Source organism: Natrix helvetica, assembly GCF_964273705.1.
Source record: "Natrix helvetica genome assembly, chromosome: 1".
Classification (NCBI taxonomy): Eukaryota; Metazoa; Chordata; class Lepidosauria; order Squamata; family Natricidae; genus Natrix; species Natrix helvetica.
Genome location: NC_138548.1, coordinates 318916882 through 318930703, shown reverse-complemented (window position 1 = coordinate 318930703; position 13822 = coordinate 318916882). Strand labels below are relative to the sequence as shown.

Genomic DNA, 13822 nt, shown 5'->3' with positions numbered 1-13822 from the left:
GTAATCTCTGCAATAACAATTTATGAATGCATTTTCTCAATTTATGCATGCTAATTTTGTTTTGTTTTAATTTACTTCCAGGAGTAAAGTCTGGCGATCTCTCTCACTTTGTATAAACTGCCTGTCAAGATGATTTTGTTTTTCTTCTTGCTAATCATTATTTCAGGTGAAATGTCAATAGGCCCATTTTAAAAACAGGAGGGAATTACTTAGAACGTTCCTAAGAGTCAACATCTTTGTCACACAAAATAAAAAAAAGCTCTCTGGGCTACCAAAATAAATAAATGTTATACTGGCTGGGAATATATTCTCCTGTGCCTAGCCGAGCTAGACAGTGCAAAGCTATTTAAAAAAAACAACCAAATATTTCAATTTGAACCTTATCTGTAAAGTTTTCTTTAGCCCCTACACTCAAACTGGATTAGGTATAAGTGCTCAGTTTAGTCAAGTGGAAATGTGTGGTTCCCAGACCAGAAAAAATCTTTAGGAAAACATGTCTGAATTGCCCAAGGCCACTAAATGAACTGCCAAATGTCTATTTACTTGGAAAGACAAGAAGAAAAGCCTAGAGGTTAAACTCTGGCACCTATACAAAGATTTTATTTTTATTTTTTTCAGAGTGCCAATAATCAGTATGCATATGGCTTCATTCTTATCTATTATAAACAGCTCTGATTAACTGAATCATGACTGAGAGTCTTTTTATTCTTAAATTCTGCATTTGGACAGTCTGAGATTTAGTGCTGAGCTCGAGTATAAAACCTGACAACTGGGAACAATGAACCTTTGCACGTTTCCTCCAGCAAAATAAATATATTTCCAAATAAAAACTGAATGAACTAAGATGAATTTGTCATGGGAGTTTGCATGAAAAAGGGCGGTACATAGGAGGAGTTGAGGAGGGGGGGGGAAAGATAAAGGTAAGGGTTTCTCCTTTCCAGTGGTGTCCAATTCTAGGGGGTGGTACACATCTGTGTTTCTTAGTCTAGGGAGCCAGTGTCGTCCAAAGACATTTCCATAATCATGTGGCCAGCATGACTATTTGTCGACGTGCATGGCACCTTACCTTTTCACTGAAATGGTACCTATTTATCTACTCTCAGTTGCACGTTTTCAAACTGTTAGGTGAACAGGAACTGGGGTAAGTAATAGGAGCTCACCGCATGGTGCTTGGGTGTCAAACCCGAGTTGTCAGCTGAAAAGCTCAGTGTCTTTAACTGCGAATCCATCATGTCCCCTTGAGGAAGGAAAGAGACCGCTAACTAATTGCTGGTTATTGTTTCCTCTCCTGTTGACTGAATTTGTGTGATTGGAGCTTTGGTTTCTGCCAAACTAATGGAGGCAACTTAACAGGATTATATAAGGAAAACAGATTCTAAAGAACAAGTCCCACATTCACTGAGGGCTATCCTACCCCCACCCCCCAAACCCAAAGAGTTTGGTTAATTGAAATTGACTAACTGAACACAAAAAAAGCTGGTTTGAAATTGACTAGACGGCCAATTCACTTCTAGAAATAGAGATGATTACTGGTATTTGTTCCTGGCTTTATGGAAATCTGGATGGGAAATCCAGCATTCCCAGGGTCTGTGGTGGCCTTTCATCTCTTCTACATACTCAGGCCAATTTCCCCATTTCTACTTTTTAAGCAGTTGTCCGGTCTCCATTTTCCCAAGAATGGTTCTGCTGCCAATTGAACTGACCTAACCTGTCAGTGACCAACAGCATAGGCAGCTCAGCATTTTATGCTTCAAATTGTCCAAAATCAAAAAGCCATCCTCCATCAGAAAATCAAAACATATCAGGAGGCCAATTTCCTATGGGTAGATAACACTGAGTGGGAAGGGAAAGGATAGCAAGAACTCTGCCAATCTCTGCTTTTAAACTCTTCTGCATTACAATCTGAAGGCAGCAAGATTGACCACTAACATGCAGTCAAGGTAGGCTGCAGAGGCAATCTTTTAATATCTGGTTCAAGAATGGGAGGAAAGCACATTGCTATCAATGTGAGAATGAGCCCCAAGAGGATAAGAACGGCAACATGATAATGGAAAGACAAGGCAGTTTTAGTATTTTCAGTGTTAAGTCTTCATTGACTAGACAGACTTTTTATAATCTTGGAAGAGACAGAAGCAACAATTAAAACATGAAGTCCTGGAAATAAAATGATACTCATATCAGCTTTTATTCTGCCCTGGCAGAAATGAATAAGCAAAAACCGGGTTGGCTTTCTTTTCCTTCTTTGGCAAATTCTGTTCCTGCCAAAAGATCTATTGGAAAAGTCAGAGTACCCGTTCTTAAATAGAATGGAATATAATACAGAAGACGGAGAAAAAAACAGGGATTGCTAACAGAAGGGAACATACTCATTCCATATTTTTCTTCTATTTGTTGTTTTTCAGCTTCCTGCACCATATAGCAGGGGTGTCAAACTTGATTTCATTGAGGGCCACATCATGGTTCTGTTTGACCTTGGGGGTGGTGGGGTTCTGTTTGACCTGGGTGTGGCCAGCTTGATGTCACTCGTGTCGGGGAGCACTTGTGGTGGCCTGAGAGCTCTGTCAGTGAAAATGGGTTCCCAAGCTCTGTTTCCAACTGCAAAGTCTTCCTCCAACCCTCTGCCAGCAAAAACACAGCTGAGGAGGGCAGCACACGGCCTCCCCATCTCCGTTTTTGCTGGCAGAGGCACTGTGGGAGGTTCCTTCACTATTTCTAGGGTGGCCCCGCAAGTCAGATCTAAGCACCCCACAGGCCGGATCCAGCCCATGGGTCTTGAGTCTGACACCCCTGCTATATAGCATCCCAGACTGAAGATCACATTCTTACTATCAGGATAAGCTTTTCTGGATTCTAATGGGAAATGGAAGGAACTTGACCTTTAGGAGAAGGAAGCTCACCTGTAACCAAATCTTTTTTTATTTATGAAGTTTTCTGACTCCAAGCCAAAATAGTTAGCAAGTTTTCCAACCACATTGGCCAAGTTTCCTGCTAGCTAAGTGACAAAAATAAATCAACGATAATTTTATGACATGGAAAACAATGATCTCATTTCACACTTACTTATCTGATGAGTCTGGACACATCCCAGCAATTTCTAAATCTCTTATGATGTCCGAACTTGAGCTGAAAGGCAAAGTAAGATTTAGTTTAGACTACTTGTTGAAAATTGTCAGATACATCAAAGAACTTATTAAACATATGTGAGAACATTAAAAGTAAGTCCAAAGTAAGATAGAAGCTGCACTGACTTTATGAAAATCCTGAGAGTCTTCTTTCTGTCTTTTTATTTCTCCTTTTTAAAGTTGATGTATTTACAATAATCATTGAACTCTTTAAAAATGGGGGATTATTAAGCACTTCTGGACTGACTGAGTTATCATGTAACAAGAAAGAAAAAATTCTCTGCCAGAAAGTTTGAAAAATCAAACTCTTTTCTTAAAAAAGCTACAGAAATCTCTTTGTTTTTAAAGTCGTGCTATAACAATAAAGTTCACATTAAAATCTCTGCCAACATTTTAATAATTTTTAAAAGTTTCAGAATTGTACATTGCCATTGTTTAATTTAGGGGGGGGGGAGAGTAAAGCATATTAGAATTAATTGGAAATCAATTATTAGAAATATATAAAATAGTTTCTATGTCAAAGGTTATATAATAAATGTAGTCTAAGCTATGATGAAGGTATCTGCATATCCAAATCCTGCTTTTTAAACAGATAAGTAGCATTAAGGGAAATTATCTTCACTGAAACTGCTACTTTTCAAACCTTCTGTGTCAAGAAGAAATACTAAAACTGCAGTGAAAAGAAACAAGAAATTATTAACAATGAAATCTCATGAAACTGCCTTCTTAAAATGTGAGTGAATGATATATTTATTTCATTTTAAACACCTTGTAGGAAAGCAGTCTCTAACTTCCCTGGAGAGATAAGCTGTTAACTAAAAAACTTAAGTTTTGAAGACATGGCCTGAATAGAGATGGCTGAAATATAATCCACTAAGGAAGCTATGATCATGCAGCTTAATTCTTAATTAGGTACAATAATTTGGGGAGTCACACAAAGGACATTTTTGGATGAAATTATTCCATTATCCCCCCCCCCCAATATGGTCAAAAAGATTTGGATTCCCCCACCCTGTGTTTGTCTCCCATTTCACAAAATAATTAAGAACATAACAGCAAGACACTAAGCAACAAGTTAGCACTAACTGACAAACTTGACAAAGAAACAAAATCTATGCAAATTCATGTCATACTTTGACCACCAGAATTATATTTTTGGAGGCCAGAGTATTTTAGAGGTTGTCCATGGCCTTATATGTAACTTGGGACACTTCATCTCAATTGCACCACATCTATGAGTTCTCACATTATAATGGCCAATGGATTAATCAGAGAAGTGGAAGAAAGGGGAAGATAACCTTTGTCTTATTAAATGCTATTGATCCACAGGAAACAAAATTCAATAAGGTTTCTGTACCTGACAAGGGTCTGCACAAATGAGTCTCTCACTTTTTTCATTCCTATAAATGAATGCTGCATAAAATTAAGTTTGTGTGTGACTTGAAACCTTTCAATATTTACCTAAACTAGCCAAACAAGTAGGGTACTTAATGTTTTCTGACATTTTGGAAACATAAACCATGAAGGTAAAATGACACTTCTATTAAAATGATATATCTGAATAGCTAAATGAGGTCAATGCATTAAAGTATTTTAAGTAATCAATTCAATATGCTATTTATTATTATTTTTTAAATCACATCTCAGATTGTGCTCTGTTAACAATACATTCTTAGCTATTGTGGCAAAACAGTCCAATAGTGCAAGTATTCCTCAACTTATGACCACAATTGTGCCCAAAATTCCTGTGTTAAAAGAGACATTTGTTAAGTGAGCTTTGCCCCATTTTACAACAATTCTTGCCACAGTTAAGTGAATCACTGAAGTTGTTAAATTAGTAGCCCATTTGTTAAGAGAAACTGGCTTCCCCATTGATTTTGCTTGTCAGACAATCACAAAGGGTGATCATATGATCCAGGGATATAGCAAACGTCATAAATATGAACCAATTGCCAAACATCTGAATTTCGATCACAGGATCATGGGGATGCTGCAAAGGCTGTAACGGAAAAATGATCATAAATCACTTTATTCAATGCCATTGTAACTTTGAACAATCACTAAATGAACTGAACAAGGACTACCTGTAATTTGCCTTTAAACATTATCTCCTTTATCACATTTATTGATGCACTCTTCTGCTAGTCTCAGATAACTGGTTCAAGGATGGGAGGAAAGCACATTGCTATCAACGTGAGAATGAGCCCCAAGAGGATAAGAACGGCAACATGACATAGACATAGTGATCTGCAGGAATCTCATACTACAATATGTTTAAAATCCTGACTCTTGTTCTTTTCTTTGTTCATTGCTACTGTTAATATCTGATGTCTGTTTTGCCTGCCATGAATGGAATTGCTTGGTGCAATATCTTTGTTGTGATTATGGCATGGGTACATAAATTCACAGAGATAACTGTCGACCGCTGATCAATAGATCATTTGGCAGGGGAAATATGTGCAAAAAAGCAAAATAAGTGGGTGTAATTGATTGGTGCACAAAACTCACTGACAACCAGAACAGGGGAAAACTCCATAAAATTCACAATTAAAAGAAGAAGAGCTACGCAGATTAGAAACAAAAGCTTTCCAAGACCTTTTGGCTTATACAAAATTCAAATAAGAAAATTTTCAGGGACGTTTTGAGGTAAAATTGCAACAAGTAAATTGTGTCACATGCAACTGAAGTTGCAGTGCATGGAGTTTAATCTAATTTCAAGGAATTAGAAATGCTTGTCTCAGCTCCAAAATGTGTTATGCATATGAGTGTGCCCTACTGCCATTTATTTGATCAATTCACAGTGCTGGCAAAACTAAATATGTAGTGCCTGCTATTTATTGGTTATTATCTCCATGTTTATCATGTTTTACTGTGAAAAACACCTCTGACCTGCACAATTGTAGGAATGTATATTTTTTAAATTTAATTTTCATTGTTGTTTCCTTCCTTTCCTTCCACTTGTAACAGAAAGTCTAGAGAAAACTTTTTTATAATTAGAAGAGATTTTTACTGCCCTCTCCTTCTCCCCTCAAAGCTTCTTGCATCTTCCTCATGATCTTGGCTGAACCTTTAGGAATAAATCCATTTATTATGTAGTGCTGACATGCCTGAGAGGACTATAATTTTTGAGCTGTTGGACACACATTGCATTTTTTTAAAAAAAATGTATTGCTGCTGATTTCAGTTGCAATCAAAGGTAATTGGGCTAGAGCTGGGAAATGTGGGATGGATAATTATGGGATACTTGAGAGGCAAGTGGGTAGATTCTTTGAAAGAGGAAGTCATTTTCTTAGTTCTCTAGGATCAGCCATTTTCTTTCCTGAGGTGGCGGAACTGAAGTAACTGAGTTAAAAATCTAAACCTAAACTTCCCTGGATAAATAGCAATGCTCTGTGCACTTGACCATCTTAATCTTCATGGCTGCATGTTCAAAAATATCACCAGGTATAGGACAAGTAGGTCCATTCCTAAAACATTTCAGTATTTTCCCAAGTCTACAAATGCTAGTATGTAAGGTAAACTTTGGAAGCCAGCAAATGAGATGTCACCTGACCTTGAACCAGGAAGAGATGAAGAACAGGCATACATAATGACCTGCTTTGTAGGAGATAAAAAAATTAGTTGACACCAAATAAGCAAACAAATTAAGTAATCTTTCTTGGCAGTTATGGTCAAGGCTGACATAATCCTTCAAAGTAATGCTTTAAAAAGGCTACAACACAGGTGTCAAAACTCGATTGCGACATAGTGTGACTTTTCTTTTACTTTTGCGGCGGAGGGGTGGACGTGGCCTTCACGTAACGTATCTGGCCCACGGGCCACCAGTTTGGCACTCCTGGTCTAGAACAATTTTTTGCTTTGTGAACAAACAACCAAAGGGCGATAGTCAGAAGCTGCTCAAGAGTGCCTTCCATAAGGGCTTGAAATCCTTTATGAAAAATAGAATATACATTTTAAATTTATAAATTTACCTTCATTCGCGAGAATATATATTTTTACAAATAAACAAATAAAATAAAAGCCAAGAGAAGGCAAACAGTCTACATTTTCCTACCCCGGACAATAAGCATGCTGCTTGGTGTGACTATTCACTCTAAATCATGTGAAGATCAATCTGACGAATGTACTAAGGATAAAAAGAGATAGGTAGGGATGGGCACTAATGACTCATTCCTCATGCCATTTGAATGGAACACAAATAACCTTACTCACTATTCATGAGGAACAGTTCCAATTGCCAGGAATTCCTCGACTTACAACAGTTCATTTAGTGACCATTCAAAGTTACAACGGCATTGACAAAAGCTACTTATGACCATTTTTCACAACTTATGAAAATATTTACCAGTTTGGGACAAAAATATTTGAAAGCCCCCTTTTTTTTCCACATGTAACCTGGGCACTTTATTTAAATCATCTTTACAAGCAAATGCATGATAGTGATTCAGCAATCACCACAATATGTTTGGACAAGCAGCGGAACTTTCCAAGAACTGCTTAAGCTTTGGAACTTTGTGTCCTCTCCAATGGCATTCCACAAGACAGCACAAATAGTCTGTCAACATTCTTCACCAAAAATTTGTGATCACAGAATCTGGATGGATAATTTATCTGAATTTCTCCAGGGGAAGAAGAAATTCTCCAACGATTTCTCATTCCCTCTTAGCGGCAACAGTAGTATTGCTACTGAAAAAGCTCAGTGGGAAGAATACCCTCACGGCATCTTCTCTTGGGATTTAAGTCGAGTATTGGATGCCAAGAAGAGACTACAAACTGTGGGAGAGATGGTTGTAAAATAAAATTTAAGTCCTTCACAGATACCCTTTGACCATTTGAATGAATGGCAAATCCGAGTCATGAGAATTTATCCAACATTCCCTTCTTTGAAAGGATTCCTAAAGCAAATTCATCAAATTGAGTGAAAAATGGTCAAGAAAAGCAGAATTTTCTACATTTCAACAGTGATGTGTGAAGTTATTTTAATGCTAACTTATTCTTAGAAAAAGCAGCTTATTACAAACTTGATTTTTTTGCTTTTGTTGTTGTTGTTGATCTATCTATAAAAAAGCACTGGTAAAAATGGAAATTTTGGGAAATTTGCTAAAAATAAATCTAAAGGCTATTATTCATTATCTAGCCTTACCTTCCAAAAGATCGATAGTGGATGTTTTTTTTTTTCCTTACAAAAATAGAAAACACAATTTGAAGTCATCTCACTACTGTATAATAAACTATCACAATATAACTATATGATAAGTAAGAAAGGCATGTCCCTTTCTCTTTCCAACCCAGCAGATCTTTTGAAAGTTGTTACATAAAAAGGGTTAGAATTATCTGTGAGCAGCTAAATAGAATAGGACCAAATTTGGTATAGCATAAGCAAATAAATAAATAAATAAGAATACAAACAAAATAATAATCTCCAGTGGATCCTCATAGGAGAAAGAGTTTGACAATGGTTCAGAATGTTACCAATTGATCCATTCTAAGCCCACTCATTCTTCCTTCCCCATTACATAAAGCTTTTTTTAAGAGATTGGAAAGAATTCCAGAAGCTATGTTCCACATGCTTTCCCCAGCAGGTTTACTATTATTAGTGCAACTAATATACAGAAGATATTAGCAGTCCATCAATATGTTGTAGTCTGCTCTTGAACTTTATTACACACTAGCTATTAACCCAACATTGCCCGGGTATTTGTTTATTCCAATCCTGTATTAGACATTCACAAATGTCTAGATCAAACGTAATTTCTAATGTTGGATTTTCCCCCTTATCAGAGGGAGCCCCCTTGTGGAGTACTTTGAAGCTGTTACCATGGCAACTCCACTGTGCTATGAAGAAGCTAAGGCACAACAGGTTGTATCTTAACAGAACACAGGCCCCGAGGGGGTGTTAGGGGCGTCCCTCCCCACAGTATTTGTTTCCAGATGGTAAGTCATCTGTGCACCACGTTTGGTTGAAATTGCTCAAGGCACTCCAGAGTTATACTGGAACATATATACATACATACAGCCTTTTTTAATAAAAAGAATAATAAAAAAATAAAATAATAATACATAAAGAAGAAGATAGAAGATTAACCAGGGGTGAATGTAAGCTTTCAAATCTGATCCCTTTTCTTCATTTATTCCCTGGATGTTTTCATTACATGTATAAGACTGGATGACTTTAAGTTGCTAAAACTTAAAACATTTGCCAATATAATGTGTCTCCAGATTCTAAAAACTGTTTTACAGCTGAAGTGAAGCCATTTTGAAACCAAACAAGGGCTACTAAGTGCTTAAGAATGTAAAAGACATCAAATTGCAATACAGGTAATCTTCTTTTAGTAACTGCCTCGTTTAGTGATTATTCAGTTACGATTGTGAGAAAAAGTAATTTTGTGACCAATTCTTGCATGTACAACCTTTACAGGTCTATAAAGCACTTAATTTCAATAAGCAACCATTTTGCTAAATGATCAAGAGGCCAATCCCAATTGTGATCCCTAAACAAGGACTATCTGAACCAGTTATTTATGAGATGGTGATGTTTCTCAATGACAACCATCAAGTAGATATTTCACATTGTTTTCTCACCACGTGGATCTTTCTCACTGATCACCTCCGACTCCATCAGAAGAGAGTCCATCTCAGAATCATTTGTAAACTATCTTTTGTAGAGATGCATTTCAAATCAGAAAATTTTAACTATTTCATTTATATATTTACGAAAATGTATGTACTGCCCACAGCTTCCAAAACTGTTTAGCCCTAGCTTTAGTCTTCTGAGAAAAAAAAGATACTTTCTGCTCAATGAGATCATTTTTCCTGTAAAAGACTTTGATTTTTTTTAATTAAGAAAAATTATATCATGCTGTCAAATACCAAGAATAAAGTGGAGAAAGTAATCAGTAGTTTATTACGCCAAGAAACATCTTCAGAGTTAAAAGCAAAAATGTGCTTTGGAATACACAGAAGCATTCCTGTAGCATTTTTCTACAGCTCCTTAAAACAAATAGGCTTTTTCTCAAAATCACACTGCAGTTATGGACAACTGCACGATTCCAGGAGGGGAAAACCCCAACAAAATAGTTTTTAAAGAATTGCAGACAGGGCTTCAGAACATCCCCATGTGCTGGTACTTTTCTGGTTTCATATTGGAAAGAGTGTCGTAAACCCATATCACAGTCTAACATTATATATATACTGATAAGGAAGAGAACCCGTGGCTTAGTGGTTAAGACTCCTGCCTAAGATATATACAGCCCGGGTTCTAATCCCAGTAAGGGTATGGCTAGCTGATGAGAGCTAATTAGCTCGAAATAGATCTATCCTAGTCTCCCTTTATTTATTTATCAGTACAATTACAACACACACACACACACACAGATATATATATATATATATATATATATATATATATATATATATATATATATATATATATATATATATATATATATATATATATATATATATATATATAAAATATAAAGCTATATATATTAAACTAAAGCTTTATTATACTATGAAAAATTGCATAAATAAAAAACAGATTAAGATTTATAAAGTTCATGTTTGAACATATTAAAATGACAGTTGATTGATATTTTGCCTCTTCCACCACTACTAACATTTATTTCACTGTCAGGATGATTATTTTTGCTATTGGTCAAATTAACTGACAGAATCACAACCCATTGCACTTAGGGAGCCTGAAAATAACTTTGAAGATTGGAAAGCAATCTATAAAGGATTTGAAACAGATGTTCCTTCTTGTTTGCTTCATCAGTACCCTAACACTTCATAATCTGATTTGTCAGAACAGGGCACAGGAAAAGTTTTTACTTGAAAGAGACAGCTGGAACAAGCAGTAATATTTGCTGTGAAGAGTAAATTTCATTTTTATTTGTTTTAATAAACAATCTGTATTTATAAACTACAGATCTAATAATTAAAAAATTGCTGAACAATTTGATAATAAAACCATTTTCTATAAAATTAGAATCAATTTGTTCATTAATTAATGTTGGAAACAATCATTTTATATTTATACACACGAAAATATAGACCTTTCATTTGAATATTTCTATTATAGCTTATTTGGTTCGAAAGATCATCTTAATTTTAATACAAAATTTAAATAAATACATGCCGAGGGATCAACATTCTATTTATTTACATGCAGAACAAGTCAACTAAAGTCAGAATGGTTTATATTAACTAACTTCAGTATGTTTACTCTTGGCATGAAGACGTTTGAGTCCAATCCATTATTTTTCTATTAACGATTATTTCATTGTTAGAACTGCCTTGTGAGACGCAAGGATTGCAACGAAAAAAAGAAAGCTATGAATTATTAGATTTCACACTAGCACATAAATTTATATATGCTACAATAATCAGTAAACATAAATACTCCTTTGAGTCAACTTCTGACGACCAGATGGCCGCAACTATATTGTTTTCTTGGCAAAAGCAGAAGAAATTTGAAGAATGGCAGTGATCAGGAATCAAAAACTAAGTCTTATAAAAGAATTGAAGGAGTTGATTTGATATGAAAATAAATTGCTTTATTTAACAATGTAGGAAAGTTTTTTTAAAAAAACTTAGAATAAGATTTTACTTAGAATATTGAGACAATTCTCAAGGCAACAACATAGCAGACACTAGAGGAGGTTGGCAGTGCATTTGCCTTAAGTACTTTATCAGTGGACTAAAATGGGGTACAGGTAGTCCTTGACTTACAACCATTTTTAACTCAATGATTAACGACAATTCAAAGTTACAACAGTCTCAGAAAGAGTATATAAAACACTGTGCTGCCCCTCTAGATGCATGATCGTGACCTGAGTGCTTCTTCCCACTTGCCAAGTGCAATTCTCTGCCAGCTTTCCCAAAAACTCAATGGGGAAGCCGGCAGGGAAGGCTGGAAGCTCTTGCCACCTGTTGAAGGATTTGCCCTTTGCTCCATGCAGGAGGAGTGGGGAGGATACTCACTGGGTTGCAGGAATAGGGCTCGGATATTTGGGATCCATGTTTGGTTTCAGCTGCCTGGTGCAGGAGTTCTCTTTCACACGTGGAGGGTTGCTGCCTGTCTGTCCTTTCACTCTGTCAACTTAACAACCACAACACAGAGAGCTTCGTTTGCAATTGTTGAATGAAGTGGTCATGTGGATGTCTTGCTTAATGACCACTTCACTCCACAACTAAGATTTCATTTCCAATTATCATAAGATAATAAGATGAGGACTATCTGTAATCTAAACTCTATCATTCCACTAGTAGGCTACATAGGTTACAAAGAAAGAAATGTTAGCAGTAACTACTTTGAGTATGCCACATGCCTACAATTAATAGGTCTAGCATGCGGGTGACACAAAATATGGATAGCCAATGTACTGTTTATTAAAAAAACAAAATTTATGTTAATTTAGTAAAAGTAATTTTCCAGTTCTGATGATAATTGGACTAGGGTTGCTATTAAGAGCGTAGTGGTTAAGAGGACAGTAGTGAAGGCTACTTCTGCTGACTGTTGGCTACCTGAAATTTGGCAGATCAAATCTCACCAGTCCCAAGGTTGACTCAACCTTCCGTCCTTCTGAGTTGGGTAAATGAGGACCCAGATTGTTGGGGGCAATGTACTGACTCTATAAACTGCTTAGGGAGGGCTGTAAAAGCACTGTGAAGCAGTATATAAGACTAAGTGCTATTGCTGTTGCTGTTGCTAGATGATGATGTTGTAAAGTGTGACATCACATGACATATTGTTTAACAACATCAATCCTGGCAGCCCTAATTGGTACATAACCCTGAGACACATGGGTAAATGGGAAAGAGATGGATTTCCAGGTAAGAAGCACAGGGCATGCATGGGTAGGAGAGTGCCATGGGGTGTGTGTGAAGAAATTGGGAGAAACAGCACAGGCCATGTGTGAACAGAGGGAGGCCAGGATGGTGGACTCATCAGAGCGACTTGCATCCTTCTCTGGTTGCTTCCGCATTCACTTTGCTTGCAGAGTCAGGAGGGAAGTTTGCAAATGGCAATGATGTGACTGTGAGGGCATAGCAAGAGCCATACCTTTGAGGACTGATCATGACTACCACTCATCCACCGTCACTGAAACTTTTTAACGGTTGCTGAATGAATAGGTTGGTGAATGAATAAGGTTCTCATGCGCTCAAATTCTAAAATGGATCAAATTTATGACATTTGGACCTTGAAGAACCTTTGTCCTCTTCATTACAATTTTCATCTGCTACCCAAGTACACATTTATTTATGTATGTATTTAAAATATTTGTATGGCTGCCCATGTCATATTAATTAACTCTGGGCAGCTAACAACAAATAGACCAAAAATGAATTTAGAAAATTAAAAAACTTTCATACTTCCATGCAGTACTACAGTGCTATCTCACAACCACAAATACTGGGCTCCTTTTCACTGATCCAGTGATCCAATAGATGAGGGAAGCCATGTGTTAATGGCCTTCCAGAAGGCAAGAAAGGCAGGGTCCTCTGTATCTTGAGGATGGTCTGTTCCACAGAGTAGGAGCAACTACAAAAAGACCCATTTAATAACTTCCACCAAGTGACATTTAAAAGAAGGGACCCACAGTGAATCTATCCATTCCAATCTAGTGGGAGATATATATATGCATGAATAATAGTTGCATTTGCCTCATTCCAATCAGATAAATTTCTTCATTATG

The 13822-nt window shown here is 36.6% G+C and overlaps 1 protein-coding gene across 2 annotated transcripts in view; it reads right to left on the bottom strand.

Moving 5' to 3' along the window:
* RAD18 (RAD18 E3 ubiquitin protein ligase) overlaps positions 1–13822 on the bottom strand; it is a 129424-nt gene that overhangs the window by 25586 nt on the left and 90016 nt on the right. For both annotated transcript variants that reach the window (XM_081935317.1, XM_081935318.1), the window contains exon 12: positions 3061–3123. In XM_081935317.1, the coding sequence (XP_081791443.1) occupies positions 3061–3123 (63 nt within the window). The remainder of the gene's footprint in view (positions 1–3060; positions 3124–13822) is intronic.